Source organism: Sinohyriopsis cumingii, unplaced genomic scaffold (genome assembly GCF_028554795.1).
Source record: "Sinohyriopsis cumingii isolate HCF-2022 unplaced genomic scaffold, ASM2855479v2 utg001707l, whole genome shotgun sequence".
Classification (NCBI taxonomy): Eukaryota; Metazoa; Mollusca; class Bivalvia; order Unionida; family Unionidae; genus Sinohyriopsis; species Sinohyriopsis cumingii.
In genome coordinates, this window is record NW_028316036.1 from 129,228 (window position 1) to 146,737 (window position 17,510).

General features: G+C 34.4%; 1 protein-coding gene across 1 annotated transcript in view; it reads right to left on the minus strand.

The window, feature by feature from the left end:
• Nucleotides 1-14,242, minus strand: part of LOC149771722 (DBH-like monooxygenase protein 1) — a 35,706-nt gene extending 21,464 nt beyond the window's left edge. Inside the window, exon 1 of the mRNA XM_089948179.1 lies at nt 14,066-14,242. Coding sequence (XP_089804305.1) covers nt 14,066-14,242 — 177 coding nt within the window. The remainder of the gene's footprint in view (nt 1-14,065) is intronic.
• Between the last annotated feature and the right edge of the window lie 3,268 nt (nt 14,243-17,510).

Consider the following 17,510-nt stretch of genomic DNA (forward strand, 5'->3'; position numbering starts at 1 on the left):
CTCAACTGACAAACGTTTATCCTACCACATCATCCTTCCCAAACAAATACCCTGAAGCATATAATGTATGGTGATATGAATGCAACTTAAAAATTGCATACAACGTTTAGATTCATGTTTACTTTTGCATATAATTATCATGTCTTCAATAAATATCCAACAGCTGGAATTATATTTCTTCTGCCATATCAAATTCTGCATATGTGGAAATGTTATAAACAGTCTTACCTAGATCCATCTATGTAGTTCCTAATCAACTCCAGCTAACCTGACCAAGTGGACTGAATAACATCATATAGGAATTGCAATTGGAGATCCATTGTTGAGACATGATATTGTAAGCATCAATTTCGAATTGGTTTTGGCATCGACTTATGCAATATTGCTTCAACTCGCATATGGGACTAATATGTTCATGTGCGAGAATTAAAGTTCACCACTTTGTTTCTTGCTAATAATCTCGCTGGCAAATAGTTGTTTGACACCATCGAAAGCTTCATGGTTTTGCTCTTTAAGCAACCATATACGGAAAACCGTTAAAGACAAATATGCGAAACTAATTATACAAACGATAAAACATCAGCGGTGTTTCTGTATACATTTAAATTTGAAAAGAGTATGTGATATTCATCTGCATTTTTATGCGCCGTAGTAGCAATGAAATTCATTCATATACGTAAATAAAGATCAAAATAAATGAGAGCAGTAATGAATATATTAATACTTTCCTAGCCTAAGAAATTCACAAAGTAGATTTTTGTTACTCTACGGTGAGTTTGAAAACTGGTATAAAAATATGGTTATGTATGCTTTGATCCACATAACCTTTACTTCAAGATTGCTATGAATTACATTCTTCCGGTACTAGAAGAACATGAACATTTTGAATTGACTAATAGTCATTACATCTCCTCAGCAACAATGGACCCTTTAAACTTTCCATTATTTCTTCAATAGCAGTGACGTCATAAGTGTGTGTATATTGACTGATGCAATCACATGACCAAGATGCATGACAATTGGTTTGAAGGTTCAAGTATAGTTGCAAAAGTTATTCGACCACCCTCTCCAGTAGAGGCACTTCATGTTATGTGTGCCGACATGGAAAAGAAACCATTAATGGATACAACTGATCAAGATTTATTAATTTTTTGGAATGTCTTGAAGCCTCTTTTCTGAAGAACCTGATAGTTCTGCTCTAGATCCACTAGTGGAAGGAAAAATAAACAGAGAGAATATATCAATAGTTTTCATAAATGCAAATCACGTGGCATCTTTACGCTCTCCAGGTCATAAGACTGAAAACAAAAATGCACCATATATAGTTCATCAAGTTCCGCAATATATTGTAACGCATGGAAAATAGTTGTAGGGCCCACCTGGTATTTTTACATTGGCTGGATAGAATATAGACCGATAGAGAAAAGTGTACACAACACAGAGAATTTAATCATCATGCAAGTAAGATTATATGAGATAAGTAAACTGATGGTTGCAATCTAAACATTATTTTCTAAAGATAGACAATCGTAACTATACTTTTAGCAAAATAATCGATTTTACCTTTGCAAATCAAAGCAATATTTTGACCACTCCATTGCGTTAAAGCTATCATTTATTAGATTCAGTAAAATCTTAGAACATAACTGTATGTGTGTCGATTGTTTTGTATCATTAGTATCACTCTTTCTGACTGCTCCGGTGATTAGACTTAGGTGGATAGAGAGTAAGACGCGGATACGGGAGGTCGTGAGTTCCAGCCCCGGTCGAGTCATACCAAAGACTTATGAAAATGGTACTTACAGCTGCCTCGCTTGGAACTCTGCATTAAGAGGTTAGTGTTAGGATAGGTCGGCCTGGTGTCAGGATAATGTGACTGGGTGGAACATCTTACTACATGTTTGTGGCATAATGCCCCAGTGCTAGACATCACTATAAACTGCCACGCTGCATACATCGTAGCAATATGACTGAAGGATTGTTAAAGCTACGATGAAAATCCAAATCATGCACACACATCACTCTTTCTCTCTCTCTCTCTCTCTCTCTCTCTCTCTCTCTCTCTCTCTCTCACACACACACACATAAACACACACACACACACGCATTGCATGACTCACCCATTCATTGATATGATGATGCTGTATCTAACAAATAGAACAGTACCTTTAGTTGTATTATAATGAAGAAATACCAAATATTTGAACTTCGAAGGGAAAGGTAGGTTGCTGTAATTAAGTTTATGAATATACCATAAATACTGAGGCCATACATGAACACATGTCCATAATATATTATGTAGATCACATGTATAAATACAATCGCAAGGCGATTAACATAAGCATGTTCTTAAATGACCCGGGTCTTGTCTATGTTATGCATAATATCACATGTTTAAAGATGCCTTTCCGCTTCAAGCATTATTTCAGCGATTGGAAGATACTACCCTTTAAATAAAATATCTGATTTGCAGATGAATCATTTAATTAACATAAAACCACTTCCAATGACATATTTTCATTATGTATTAACTATACAAAACATTTCAAGAAAATGGTTACATAAAATATTCTTTTCGTTTTTGAGGGGAAAAAGTATTTTTTAAGTTGTCTGGACAACGATAACATCATATAAAGAATGTTTTATTGTGCAAATGAGATTTTCTTCATTGGTAAACGTGTTTGCTGGAAATCAAAATTGTAGCGAGGATATGTCGTTGAGGAAGGCAACTCTATATAGTTCTGGAAGTATTTATTCTTAATGGCCTACTCAAGCAGATGGGCATGCTGAAGAATTCTGAGGACCTGATATTCGTCAGATTTCTGGGGACCTAAATGAAATATGAAATCACTTTTATGTAAAATAAGCTAGGCACCATGATATATGAAGCTGCTCTAATCAGAAAGTTTACAGAGTGAAGAAATACGAAGTTTACATATAAATCTTTTGCCAATTTCTGACTCAAATGTTATAAATTAGTAAACATTTTTTCCCAATTATAAACATTGAATCCATTAAACCGGCGCCAAAATCTTTCTCCTTTTTTCTTGCTTTAATTTTTTCTTCCTACCGTTTACTTATATTCTTCTATATTTCGTTCTTCACCTGCACTCCTATTTGGAAGAAACGTTGACCAAATAATGTTACAAATGCAGTTTAGAAATTTTTTAGAAAGTTGTTCCCAGTCCACTTTGAAACCGACCTTCAACGTGTCAGCCTCATGGTGTTGAATGTTTCTGCTTCGAGTAATGCGTATACCAGAAAATCATCAATCATTCCTGATTAACAAGAGCAATGGAAGATACTAAATGTTTAACTCTCTCTCTCTCTCTCTCTCTCTCTCACACACACACACACACACACACAAAAGATTAATAAAGCCACTTTAAAGAGAAGACGAAGCGTTTGTATTCAAAACGCCTAAAAAATATTACTCCACTCTATGCCAAGGACAAAACTTAAAAATGTGTACAAGTAAATAGCCTCAACGATCGTGTATTATACCCTTTATTTTCTCAGATATAACTCAAAATGCTAATCTACATCCACGGCTACCACGAGGATTTTAGACATGAAAATAACGCCCACCATTTTTGTGTAGTTTAATCATAGAGATACTTTATCTCTCTATTCGCTAATAATGTGCTTCTTAAAATTCAGATGAAGGAAGCATGTGAACAATAATATGTCTGCGTGTACATTTTTCTATCTAACGAATTAATTCTTTCTTTTGTTCTATTATCCGTTTATTTCCTGATTTACTTAAGAAATTATTAAAAAGACAAGATATACGTTTGATATGTAATTTTCCTGGATATTTCAAAAGAGAGAGAGAGAGATTACCACCTGACGTTTTGACTGGAGTATCAAAGTGAGTCTCCAAAAGATATCAGTTTTCGCAATCATCTAGAGCTCCCACGGAGACCCCAACGTGGTCTGGATAGTAGACGGTCTGAGAAAGAGATTACGGATTCAATGATCCTAGTTTGTGTGACACAGATGTAAACACAACGAACTGATTGATCAATTAGTCAATCAGTAAAAGTGTTTTCAAATTCAAAAGTATTTAATAAAAATATCAACAAAGATAGTATGCGGACAAAAACCATGAAAAAGTCAAAGGTCGGACAAAGGAAGTAAATTGTATCTACACTACTGCGGAGGTAAAATTGATGGCGGGGCTTGTAGCAGTATTTGCAGTAGCAACAGAAATAGTAGTAGCAATCTTGGTATCAGCGCTGATAGTATCAAGTACTAGTGGTGGTTGTAGAATAATCAGCCACGGATGAGGTTGTGGGTAGTATCTGGATCAGCAGCAGCAGAATTAATAGTAGATATGGTAATAGTTTTATATATTTTGTAGTAGTACCAACATCATAGATGTATCAATATAAGTAGCGGTAGTAGTAATAGCAAAACCAGCAGCAGTAGAATTAATAGTAGAAATAGTAATAGTTTTATATATTTTGTAGTAGTATCAACATCATAGATGTATCAACATAAGTAGCGGTAGTAGTAATAGCAAAACCAGCAGCAGTAGAATTAATAGTAGAAATAGTAATAGTTTTATATATTTTGTAGTAGTATCAACATCATAGGTGTATCAATATAAGTAGTGTTAGTAGTAATAGCAAAATCAGCAGCAGTAGAATTAATAGTAGAAATAGTAATAGTTTTATATATTTTGTAGTAGTATCAACATCATAGATGTATTAATATAAGTAGTGTTAGTAGAAATAGCAAGAACCAGCAGCAGTAGAATTAATAGTAGAAATAGTAATAATTTTATATATTTTGTAGTAGTATCAACATCATAGATGTATCAATATAAGTAGCGGTAGTAGTAATAGCAAACCCAGCAGCAGTAGAATTAATAGTAGAAATAGTAATAGTTTTATATATTTGTAGTAGTATCAACATCATAGATGTATCAACATAAGTAGCGGTAGTAGTAATAGCGAAACCAGCAACAGTAAAAGCAGCAGCAAAGGTAGTAGTGGTAGTAGCGGCAGCAGAATTATTAATAGTGGTAGTAGCAATAGCAAGTAGTGGTAACAGTAAAAGAAGCAGGAGTAGCAGCAGCAGCTAAATCAGTAGTAGTAGCGGCAGCAGCAGTAGTAGTAATAGTAATAACTTTAGTAACTGTTGGTTTGGTAGATTAAAAATAGCAGCAGTATTATAATATTAGTAGTGGTGGTAAAAAGTGAAGCAGCAATGCTAGTAGTAACAGTGCTAATAGCATGAGTGGTGGTAGTAGTAGAGCAGCAGAATCAGTAGAAATAGCAGTAATAAAAAGTGGTGACTATCAGTACCAGCAGCGGAAACAGTAGAAGAAGGAGTAATAATAATAGTGGCAGCAGCAGAAGTAGCATTAGAAGTAGTATTGGTCTTAATGTGGTGGTGGTAGTATTAGGGGTAGCAGTATCACATTTGTAATGGTAGGAGTAGTAGCAGTATACTAAATAATAGTAGCAACAGTAGTTGTGGTATGTGTTACAGTACAAGCAGCAGTAACTGAAGAAGTTGTATGAAATGTATTAATAGCAATAGCAGCACCAGTAGCAACAATTGCAGTGGTGGTGGTGGTGGTAGTAGTAGTAGCAGCAGTAGTAACAGTAGCTGCAGTGGTACATGTTCTAGTGGCAGTGATACTTTTAAAGATGGTGACAGTGACGTTACATGGAAAATTAGCAGAATGAGAAAATCATAAGAAACAAAAATAAAATTCTCCTCATAGCACCTGGGGTTGATCCTGTCAAATGTCTTTTCCTTAACACATGTATATCATAATATGGTACACGTGAATCACAATGCATGTGTTTCAATAGGCACCAACTATGTTCAAAACGAAAAATATTACAGATTTACAAAGAGTACAGAGAAATTGGAGATATATGGTCGTAAGTAGACACACAAACAGACACATACTAGATATAAAGACAGGTTTGGCGTTCAGGAACAAACCTTAAGGCTGAACTTAAACTTAACTCAAGAATCCGGTAAAGGGACTGGATGAAATTAAAGACTTATTTACAAGTGACCAGGCAAATGTTTGAAGTCTAGACATAGCTTATATACTGAAGCCGTGAAAGTCACAGCAGAAATAAGAGCAAAGTCTATATAGCAGAACAAAGAAAGAGTTATATGAATTTGTAACAAAAATTGCAAAATATGAAACACTTCTCTCATTTGCTAACCCGATCCAACGACCTTCTGACACGCGATTGTCCTTTAAACATGTGTCTCATGAGTCACGATAAACCTTCGCTATCTCTGATACAATCGTGAAATGTAAGATAATAATCATAATAATAATAATAATAATAATGATACTAATACTAATAACAATAATACTAATAATAATGATAATACTACTAGTACTACAACTAATAATAATAATAATAATAATAATAATATAAATAATAATAATAATAATGATAATACTACTAATAATAATAATGATAATAATAATAATAATAATATATAAACATGTTCAGCAGATTCAGAGTCTGTAAAGCATTTTTATAAAATAGCGCAGATTTATCGTTTTCATTTATACTCATTGTTTAAGGTACTTATTGCAGTTTTGGTTAGAACTAGTGTGCTATGTGAAAATATCTTCTTGTTTTCATAGTGATTAATAAAAAATCAACAATCATAATAGGTTTTGACTGATGGAAATAAACACTAGAACAAATATAGAAGAAAAAAAACGACGAGATCGAAATTTAAAAAGAAAACATTCTTTATGCAAATATAGTCCTTGCGCAGTTTTGTGCATGCTTTGTTCTATATTTTAACACCATCTTTAAATGTAATATTCCAATACCTTTGACCTTGTAGAGCAGGAAAAACAAGATTATACAGATGATCTTGGATTGGTGTATCAACAGCCATATCAGAGGGAAGAGATAACAAAGTAAAGGTGCATTAGATGCTTGGAAAGTTGTACTCCTCCCTAATATTAGCGATCTAAAATTAAATTGTTAACCGCTGATGAATTATTTTGTTTATATCATTCTTTTCTAGAATTTTACAACAGCTTTCAAATGAATTATAAAACAGTCTTCGAGATGCAGACAAAAGGAAAACAGATAGAGTGAATCGTCGAGAACGAATTGGTGACATCCGGCTCTGTAAGCCATATCCAAGGGGACCAAACCAGGACCTCAAGAGGTGCAATGCACCATGCCTAGTTTACACTTGATAATGAAATCATGAAGCTATCACTACCGATTTTATATCATCTCATATATAAATTTTTGTCATTGAATTTCCAGAAAAGAAGATAGTTCCCACTGCTTCCAATTTGGTAGAAAAATTAAACGTTTTTGTGGGAGTGATCCTTAAAACGCGCCTTGACATATGAAGGCAAGAAATGATTGTAAATGCCAAACTTAGACTTGACGCTATGCTCGCTTGCAATCCCCACTCCGGCCAAGGTTTTAAAATATTTACCCGTTCTGTTTCTGGACGATAAGTTGTTCCAAGTAAATATTGTATGTGCATGATCCTGGAAGATCAAACTAATACGTTTTATTTAAAACTGTTTTATCCCAATTCATAATATTGTTTTTGCTGCGTGATACATATATGAATAGATCGTATGTTTTCTTTCAAAACTTTGATCAGGTACAATATTACAACATTATTAAATGAGTTTATGAACAAAGTATTGTACACTCGTTTGCCGACATGCGATCCTAAGTCATATGCCCACACTGTTGCGAACGTGACTTTTACCAAGTCCGCATTGAGGCTTTTGATATGTTCAATGACAGTTGATATCCTACTTTTTGACTAGGTTCGAAAAATGGGCCGTGGTTACTAAAGTAGGGAGGTCGAGCGATTGGTATCTGCTTATAGTACGCTATATGTTGGGATCAGAATGTGGTTTCACGTGAAGCATATTTATCAAATTATGGACAATGTGTTATCTCTGATAATATTCATCTCACCTTTAATATACGTTGAGCAGACATACCTTGATTAATCTAAGATGATTCAAAATTAGATGACTAATAATCGTCAAAAGAGCAAATATCATTAGCATTTAAATCTCCAATAGTTTGCTTATACCTAAAGGTCAATCCCGAAACGTTCATAGATTTGTTTCATGGTCAGGCTTCACGAAGTATTCAATAAATTAAACTCAGTCACAAATCCACGATATATGTTCTTTTACTATATACTTCATAAATAATCCCATTAATTTAACATTTTTGCTAAGTTGCGGCGTTAAGTAAAAGTATTCACCGCTTCCTTATATGGTTATAGCCTAACCGCTTTCGAAGAACTAATTTTGTCTACGTCGATAAAAAAATGGCAAATTAAACGCTGACTGCATCCGAAATTCGGAGATGAGACGAGAACAGATACATTATATATTCAACTGTTTGATCAAATATAAATCAAGGTGACGTTGAAAATATACAAAATCCGAAAAATCACAATACCATGAAGGGCGACGAAGCGAGATGCACAAAAAGGTCAGTTGTGGTTATGGAATGTGAACAGAGAGCTTAGACAATAGAAAATATCCATCCAGATCTACTGAATGACAATCTTAATGAACTTTTGGTTTCTATACGCAAATGTGACGGCTATATATGGCTCTCGTCCAAATTGAAATTTTAAAATAAAATATCTAATATAGACACCATCAAAATTTGTCCGACCAGCAATCGAAAGACGGTTGTTATTGGTGACGTAGAATTAAAGATCGGTGCATGTGTTGTCAATCCTTTTACAAGGATGAGCTATTGGTTTATCCTTTTCTTTTGTATATAATCGTCTGATAAGAGAAAATTAAATCACCACTCAGAATGTTCGCTGACCACACATCTAATAATACACCAAGATGGCAAGACATCGCAGAACAAATCGACTTACTACAAGTTGAGGAACAAAATTTGTGATATAAACTTTATTCACTCTAAATATCAAGCATTGTATAACACTCGGTCGAGAAAACCAATGAAGACTCCTTACATACTCCATGGAAAGATACTAAAAACAGTTTCATATGCCATAAATCAGGGCATGAATATATCAAGCATTCATTGATGGAAACTCCCATGTAGATAAAACTCCAAACATCTGCAAAATGCAGATCGCAGACGAAACTATCTTCTTTGAGGGGAGTGTACAGACGGCATTCGTTTTGATCAAGAAAACGGAAATGAAGAATCAGAACACCTTACTAAAGATGTAATTGAGCCAGATGCTTCCAACCTATGGGGAAAATGGCTTAAAGGAGACCAGAAACAAAAAATTTCCTTCTATGTATGTAATTCTCCACAAATTTTAATTGGACTTTGATGTTTATAAATTAAATATCGTAGACAGGTAGTGCTTATATCGCGCGGAAGATACCACGGTTCCGTAAATTGCCGAGTTTTTCCGAGCTTTGATGAGACGACAGATCACGTGGTCCGGTGACGCAATACTAGCCAGTCCTCAAATACAAACATATACATGGCGAGCGAGACAGACAGGAGGTGACCAGATTTGGGTTACTCATTCAAAAGTTGGATATGCTTCCGAGTTATGCTCATAACTATATCTGTTGAATTGTGTGTTAATAATGTGTTTAAGACCTGACAGCAGAAAAGTACAACAGCAAGAAAGTTCTCATATTTCATATTTTGGAATTTAAAAAATATAATGTAATTTTTAAATAAATACTTATACATCGTGTGCTGTGCAAAAATGTGATAAGGATTAAGTGATGGTGCCCAATGCAAAAATTAAAATTTATCACAATGCAATAAATTCATTTAAGAAGGATGAGGTTCAATCGTATTATATGTAAATGACATATTCATTACCTACCCCCAACACACACACACACACACACACACACACGACCACCACCACCGAAGGTATGATATCTTGAAAATATACATCCAACACTGAAACGCTCAGAGATAATACTGAATTCTGGGCGAAGAGACTATAAAGGGGAAAGACTTGTGTGTGAAACAGTATCCATTACTTTGGAGGTGTAATAGGCATTGAGAACGGTTTTCATCGGTCTAAACTTAATCATTAGTTTTTCACACACAAAAAAAAAAAACACAAATAAATCTGCAAAGCAGAAATAATAAGTAATTAATTTAAACATTACGAAGCTTCCTTCTTATGATTCAATCACAGTGTATTTTAGATGCAGGCTATAGATAGCGTACTGACAAATCTGATAGTATATACATGTCTGGTATAAATAGTTTATGTACTGTACTGGTCAGAACTGAAAGAAATTTTGTAGGCCCAGGTCCAGGGCTGGTGACTTAAATAAAATCACTAGCCCTGACTGAAATTCCACAAGCTCGGACAGTTCATACCTGTCAACTCTCGAGCCGGGAGAAAAAACCTCCCGATTTTGGGGGTATTTCATCACCTACCTCCCGATCTCGTACTATCTCCCGAGTTTTCGCAGAGAACTCCCTATTAGTACATTATGTCTGCCAATTTTCATTTCTCAGAAGAAGAGAAAAACATACATAAATAGATAAAACGTATACAATCCACAGGTGCCATATTCTATTTTATCACTTGTGAATATATTAGTGACGAAATAATGAATATCACACGAGTTTTTTTTTCTTCAGTAAATAGAATGTTAAGATTAAACATTATTCAGGTAAATATCGGATTTTTTAAACCACTACAACAGAATTGTAGTAATAAAAACATTATAAAAAAAATTGTCACCAATTAGCTTAAATCCCATGAATGATCACTGTCAATGTTGCCTACTTTTCTTTGCGAACAAAATCAATCTCCATTTCCACCAAAGAAACTCGACCAGTTAACACCTGACATTCCTCTACTGTATATGTAAAGTTTAATTACCATGGTTAACTTAAAAGAAGGAATAAAAGAAAATATGCCACGCAGTATATGTGCTCCCAAAGAACTAATTCAGAATAAATATTTTATTCAGTAAACAGTGTTACACGCCTTAAGACTCAAACGTAAGGAAATAAGGCGGGAATTAAATGTGGGAAAAACAGATTTTAACTGTTAAAATGAAGTCCTAGGCATCGTAAGTTATAATAAAATAGGGCATCGTTTATTTGCCAATCAATGCTGATGTTTACATAAACATATGGTAGAACATGGTTTCTTTGAAGTATGTCCGAAGGGCAGTCCTTTTCACAAGATAAATTAATTGATAAGGATTAACTGTTAATTAGTCACACTGGCCTTATGCTTGTGTGCTCAAGTCTAACCTTTAGCTATTATGTAGTTTAGTCACAGCTGACCAGAATAAGATACAAGGGTCTTGTCCTGTTAGATAATAAGGCGTATCACAGGGAGAAATGGCGCGTCCCATGGACGCTCGCACATTGGGGCAAGGGGTGGGGTCAATAGTAGCCTCCCCCCCCCCCAAATTTCTAGTGTCAGCCAGTTAAATTGAAACTTTAATTTGATAACTGGCCTCTTTTCTTTTAAACGCTGCTATTTAAACATCCCAAGGGATAGTTTTATATCAGTTCCAATCATTACAGATTACCGTTTATACATACTATATGTAACAGGCATAGACTCAATTTATTTTTTTTTTTTAATTTTTAATTTTTGTTTAAGATTACTGAAAATTGTGTTTTCTCGACACATGACCGTGTGAGGGGTTTGGAATCTTATTTTTGGCAAAGCTTCCATTTGATTAAAATCAGATCTCAATTTCACCTAGGACAGAGGTGATTTGATTTCGAGTGTGCAGTGTTCAATTATGTATGTCAACATCTTGAAATACATTTAATCATTTCACCAGCGCGATCAAAGTTTCCTCAGGAAAACAATTTTTTCCGACAAACCCGACGGACACCTAACTTTGAATACAGGATGGGCACAAACTAAAATTAGAAGGGCCCCGGGTGTCGGGCTATCACATTTTTAGCACTGCTGGTGTAGATAAAAGATCTGTGAATTGATTGTTGCATTTTGTGGTCACTTACTCGGCATTCTGCCTATTTTTGTAACTCACACGTTTAACACATTTCCAAGGATTTAAAATATCCAACGGTATGTCTGGAACAGTGACAACTTTTAGTCTAGGCCTAGCATTTGCATATCCTAGAACTGCCATTTTTTTCAGGATCCCTCTCGTAACAATCCTTTAGAAATGTAATGGTCACAGAGTGCTGTATGGTGTTGCTTTGAAATCGACTCGCTTGTAATAATGTATCCATACTTTCTTTATTCCGTTATCTTTGGAAAAGAAAAAAACAAATGTTGTCCACAGGCTTTTCTTAATGTGCTATTACACCCGTAAGCAACGCAAAACGGCATTGTCTTTTACTCTGGCAACTCCCAGTTGGGACGCTGGAGTCGCTACTATGACGTCACACCCCGAAAGTAACCATATAGGCGCGGTAATTTTGCATACGAGGTCACGGAAATTCAGCTCCTAGCAGAGGTGCCAATATTTCAATATTGGCATTACGGTCGCAGATGATACTTCAGAATCAGGTTTTCTTCTATAGTGCTTTTATTATTATTCTGTATTTCCATTGGTTTCTGGTCTCCTTTAAAGCAAGTGAGAGAGTCAGTTGTGTCTCAAAACCATTATTCAAAGGCTACAGGATTACAACAACTTCCAGTTGATGATTGCACAATGATAGTTTACATCGTTGATGGCGGATCTGGTATGCATTCAATATAATGAATAAAGTTATCGTTACTTGACATTAATGTGGAAAGTGAAGGCGTAGTTTCGTCCTTTTGGCCTTTATTAGAGTTCATGTCAGCAGTGCTTGCTATCTAATAAACCAGAAGCTGTGTCTAATGGCATCAAAATTGTTTGCTTAATTCATAGATTAAACCACAGTTCGGTTGCTTTAGTAAACATTTCTTTGACGCGGATTCTATGGAGTGCAGTTCCATTCAGCAAGATATCATGCTTCATGGATTTGTTTTCGTTTATCTTCGTTATGTACAGTTTTATCCTGATCAGATCTATACTTAACCTATGGTGTTTCCAACTAATGGGTTTAGTTTCTGTTACAAAATACATTTATATTTGTGTTCATGGAAAGAAGAAAGTGTTGTTTTTTATGAATATTGCATCACAACAGTGCTGCGGTTCATAATATTAATTATAATGTAGCAACTTATAATTATTATCTGATGGAAAGAAATAAAATTTTCTTGTTTGCAACAATTTGCCTAGTAATCAGAGGAACTCAGCAACCTCAATATTATGAAATCACCTACAGTTTCACACAAAAACCTCAAACTTCAAAAGCTTTTTTCAAGTTATAAATTTGAGGAAATATTAATAATAATAATAAAAATAAGATTCAATGTGGAAAAGCTGTTATTATAACATTTCCTTCTACAATCATTATAACTGAATGAAACATTTTTATTTTGTGAAACGTTCGAAGCCAGCTGGAACATCATATTGATGGGTAGATCAAAAAAAATGTTTTAGCTAGAACTTCTGTTATTTATCGTTGTTATATACGTATAAGTAATATTAAACATTTTGCAAATGTCTTGCTGGTATAGTAATTATTGTTGCGTTTATTTAGATCGTTATATTCCAAAATAAAATTATGTAAATTTCTTTGTGTTTTTCATTTCATGAAATCTGTTTTAAAAAAGGTGCACTTTGTCAATCAAAGATCTTTCTAAAACTTTTAAAATTGTTCGAATTCGTTTCATAGTTATCATTGAAAATCATAATGATTACGTTAAAAATGTATATCATGGACTGTTATCCCAATCATCTTTTGAAATGGTGTGGATTTTGTCATCCTGCCTATCTGTCTGTACCTCCTTTGTAATGTGGAGTATCTCCTTTCCGATTAACGACATATTTGACTTTGGAGTAATAGTTAGCATTCTTTAGATTACAGAGTGGTTTCAAATGGATACTATTTTTGATCTAACTGTTTGAACTATCGTAGTTGGAAATGTAAACGTTGGTTTGTATCATCTTCAAATATTGAGTTTTTCGGTTGCACTCTCGGGTCTTACTCAGAGATTTTCCCTCTGTGGATGCTTGCCTTTATCCACAACTTTGAAACTGCTGACATCCTCAGTCAATAACCTTATATTGGGTCCGAATGACACGAGACAGAATTAGACATAGCAGTATATTCAATATAAAATATGGATCATGGTCCTTAGGCTGTGGACTTGCTCCAGAGTCATACTTTGAAACAGCTGAGATCCACACACTCCAGCCATATCCCGGTTGAAGGACATGTGAAGGAGTCAGAGGCATTTCTATAACAGACCCTGAGGAAGATAACATGCTCCTGGGTAATCACTTGGAAACTGTAGAGGTCCCCATCCTAGAACGATATAGAGGTTTTAAGTCCACGAGAAAAAAAAAACGGTAGCGCCCACTTGACCCTGATTAATAACATTGAAATAGTTAAAATATCCTAGAACTATATATACATTTAATGCACATCCATACGTACTCTCTCTATATCTTTATATATATATATATATATATATATATATATATATATATATATATATATATATATATATATATATATATATGCAATCAATGAAAACGAACAGTGCAAAACTAGTATCTAACTAGCATGAGCGCTTTCGACTTTTAATGAGTTTTTTTCAAAGGCAAATACAAAACAGAGACAAGACAAACAAATAAAACAGAAAAACCGTTGTGGTTGCAAAACTTTGCATGGCTGTTTCAACAGGAATTAAACCTTTAAATTTAATATGTTTCAACTAGTTTATTTGTTGCGGACGCTGGAAAATATGTTATTGACCTAGAAATCGATGAGCCATAAAGACATCTTTTATTTTATGTAAATTTATGTACGCGCAAATTATATCCAGGACATTTCATTGTTATATTAGTAGTTATGGGCTATTATTCACATTTAGAAAATTATTAAAAAGAAGATGGGTGGGCTGCAAATGATAATTTTATTTGTGCATGGCTGTCTTTTTCTAGTCTTCTTGGTTTAAACCGCTTGGTTTCAATGTCCTAAGACGGCGTATCTAGTAAGATTCCTTTTCTTTCCTGGTTTCGAAACTCGACATGGGGTTGTGAACAACTGATCAATTGAAAGTGTGGCCAGGGAAGGAGAAGTGTTCTGCGACCGAGCTTCTGTACATCCAATCATATCTATGAAGGATGGTCCTTTTGCGTAGTTTTTTTCAGTTTCTCCGAGATTCTGAAGGCTACAGATCGTACATGTGATAAAATAAATTACATTTCCTGTTATGAACATTTCCTTTGGAACATGTATGTTTAGCGTTTCTATAGTCACTGTGTTTGAAAATGTCCTGGTCTCTATCATAAGTTGACAGGTCTTGCACCTTTTACCGCCACAGGCGCCAGATAGACTAGGAAGGTCTTGATTGGTGATTGGCGTTAGCTTCGCCCTGACCAGTATGTCCTTGAGAATTTTTGGTCTCCGGTAGGATGCTACGGGTTTGTTCGGGAGGATTAACTTTAGCGCATCACATCAGACGATTCCACGATGGGCAAGTGTTATCACATCAGACGATTCCACGATGGGCAAGTGTTTCCCGGTGAGTGGAAAGCGCTCATGCTCGTTATATACTAATTTTGCACTGTTCGTTGTCACTTTATTGCATTTATCTTAATTAATCCCTGGCACGCGTGATCTCTTGCTGGATCCAGTGCACTTGAAAGGATTGTTATTCGCCATATGATTTGTATTCTTTATATAATTATATATATATATATATATATATATATATATATATATATATATATATATATATATATATATATATATATATATATATATATATATATAAGAATCAACATATTAAGGTTACATTTAGAGTTCTGTTTGATAGATAGAGCTGGTATGAACATTAGTTTTATATATATATATATATATATATATATATATATATATATATATATATATATATATATATATATATGACATTGGTGTAAGGTTTGCCACCTCCATTGTTCCCATATTAAGGTGAGAGGTGTACATTGCAGGATTTGTTTGTAGCTGTAACTTGAATTATTCTGCTTTTTTATATAAATAAAGTAGTACATTGTACCTGACTTAATGACGAATTCATTAATATATGTTTTTCTTCTATGGCCTTATCTAAGAAATCCTTTGAAATGGTTAATGTGCATAAGCCATGCAGAGAGCTGTGTGTACCTACCACGTGCGTCAATAGCATGGTCCTAAAAGCGAGGTCAATGCACGTGTGAAGTTTACTCAGTTTCATTTTAGGACTGTGACTCTGAAGGCATTAAAGGTCATTTAATTAAACTTAAAATTTAATAATACCTTCTAAATGTATCATTTAAGTGATAATCAAAGATTAACATTATATATTTGTGTGGCTAGCCTATAGCTCACAAATTCACAAGGATAGTGAAATGTAAAACATTTTAATGTTAACATATTCAGTTATGTTATCCATAATGTATCTCGGAAGCTTTATAAGATATTAGGAAGAATGTATGTAATTTGATACAGAGTGTAGTGCATACCATGTTCTGTGTCATTTGTCAAGGTCAAGACAAAGCTAAGAACACTTGTCATGTGTTACATTCAGATAAGACAATTCGTGCATTCTTACAACAGTCGTAAATTAGGCATATTTTCTTAACACGTTGTCATTACATCTTTCCTTTAAAATGTGCTTTTCTAGCACATAACTGTGTGACAGGTGAAGAGAATTCATGAAACTCTGCCCAGATTTATATCGTAACTAAACGTTCTGTCAGTTAATAAATACATTCATTTAATATTCGGTTAAATTCACAACAGTGCAAGTGAAATTTGTAACTATGTGGTTTTTCAATTTCTGGATGATAATATTTAAAGTGCTATAGATATTTTTATGAAACTTTAACTAATGATATACTATATTTAGAGATATCATTGCGAGGACGTAAATCTAAAGCTTAAGGTGAAAACTAAGGAAAATATACACCGGCATCTTATGTCCATGTACAGAACAAAAATTGAACAAACGAAGGTACATGTATTTTCATGCAAAGTTAGCCTGATATATATCTACACCTTGATAGTGGCTCATGTATTCACAGTATATATTCCGCCGCAAAGATTAAGCTAAAAAAAAGTCACTTTTCTTACTGTTACCTCAGTCTAAAGTGACAGAGCGCTCATCCTTTTATTATTGTATTTTACGAGAGATATATGGATGTTATAAAGTAGACCTTCACTCAGTAACACTTTAACATTACCCCCATGATCCTATTACACAACACACTGTATGCTTTATCCCCTGCCCTAAAGCTGAATATGAAATCTGCTTTACTACAAGGACAATACATTACTAGGTATTAAAACTAGTTCAACCTATCGGAAACAGCAGTACATGGTCTTTTCTTATTACATCAGCTATAGTGAAATCGGTACCCTCTCTCAGGCCGATTAAGCTTTAGAGGATTGCTTTGAGTTGTCACGTGATCAGCTCAGTGTACTGAAGCTTTGATCCCTATGTACATGGAGGTTTGGCCGTCTTTAAATGCGATTTTC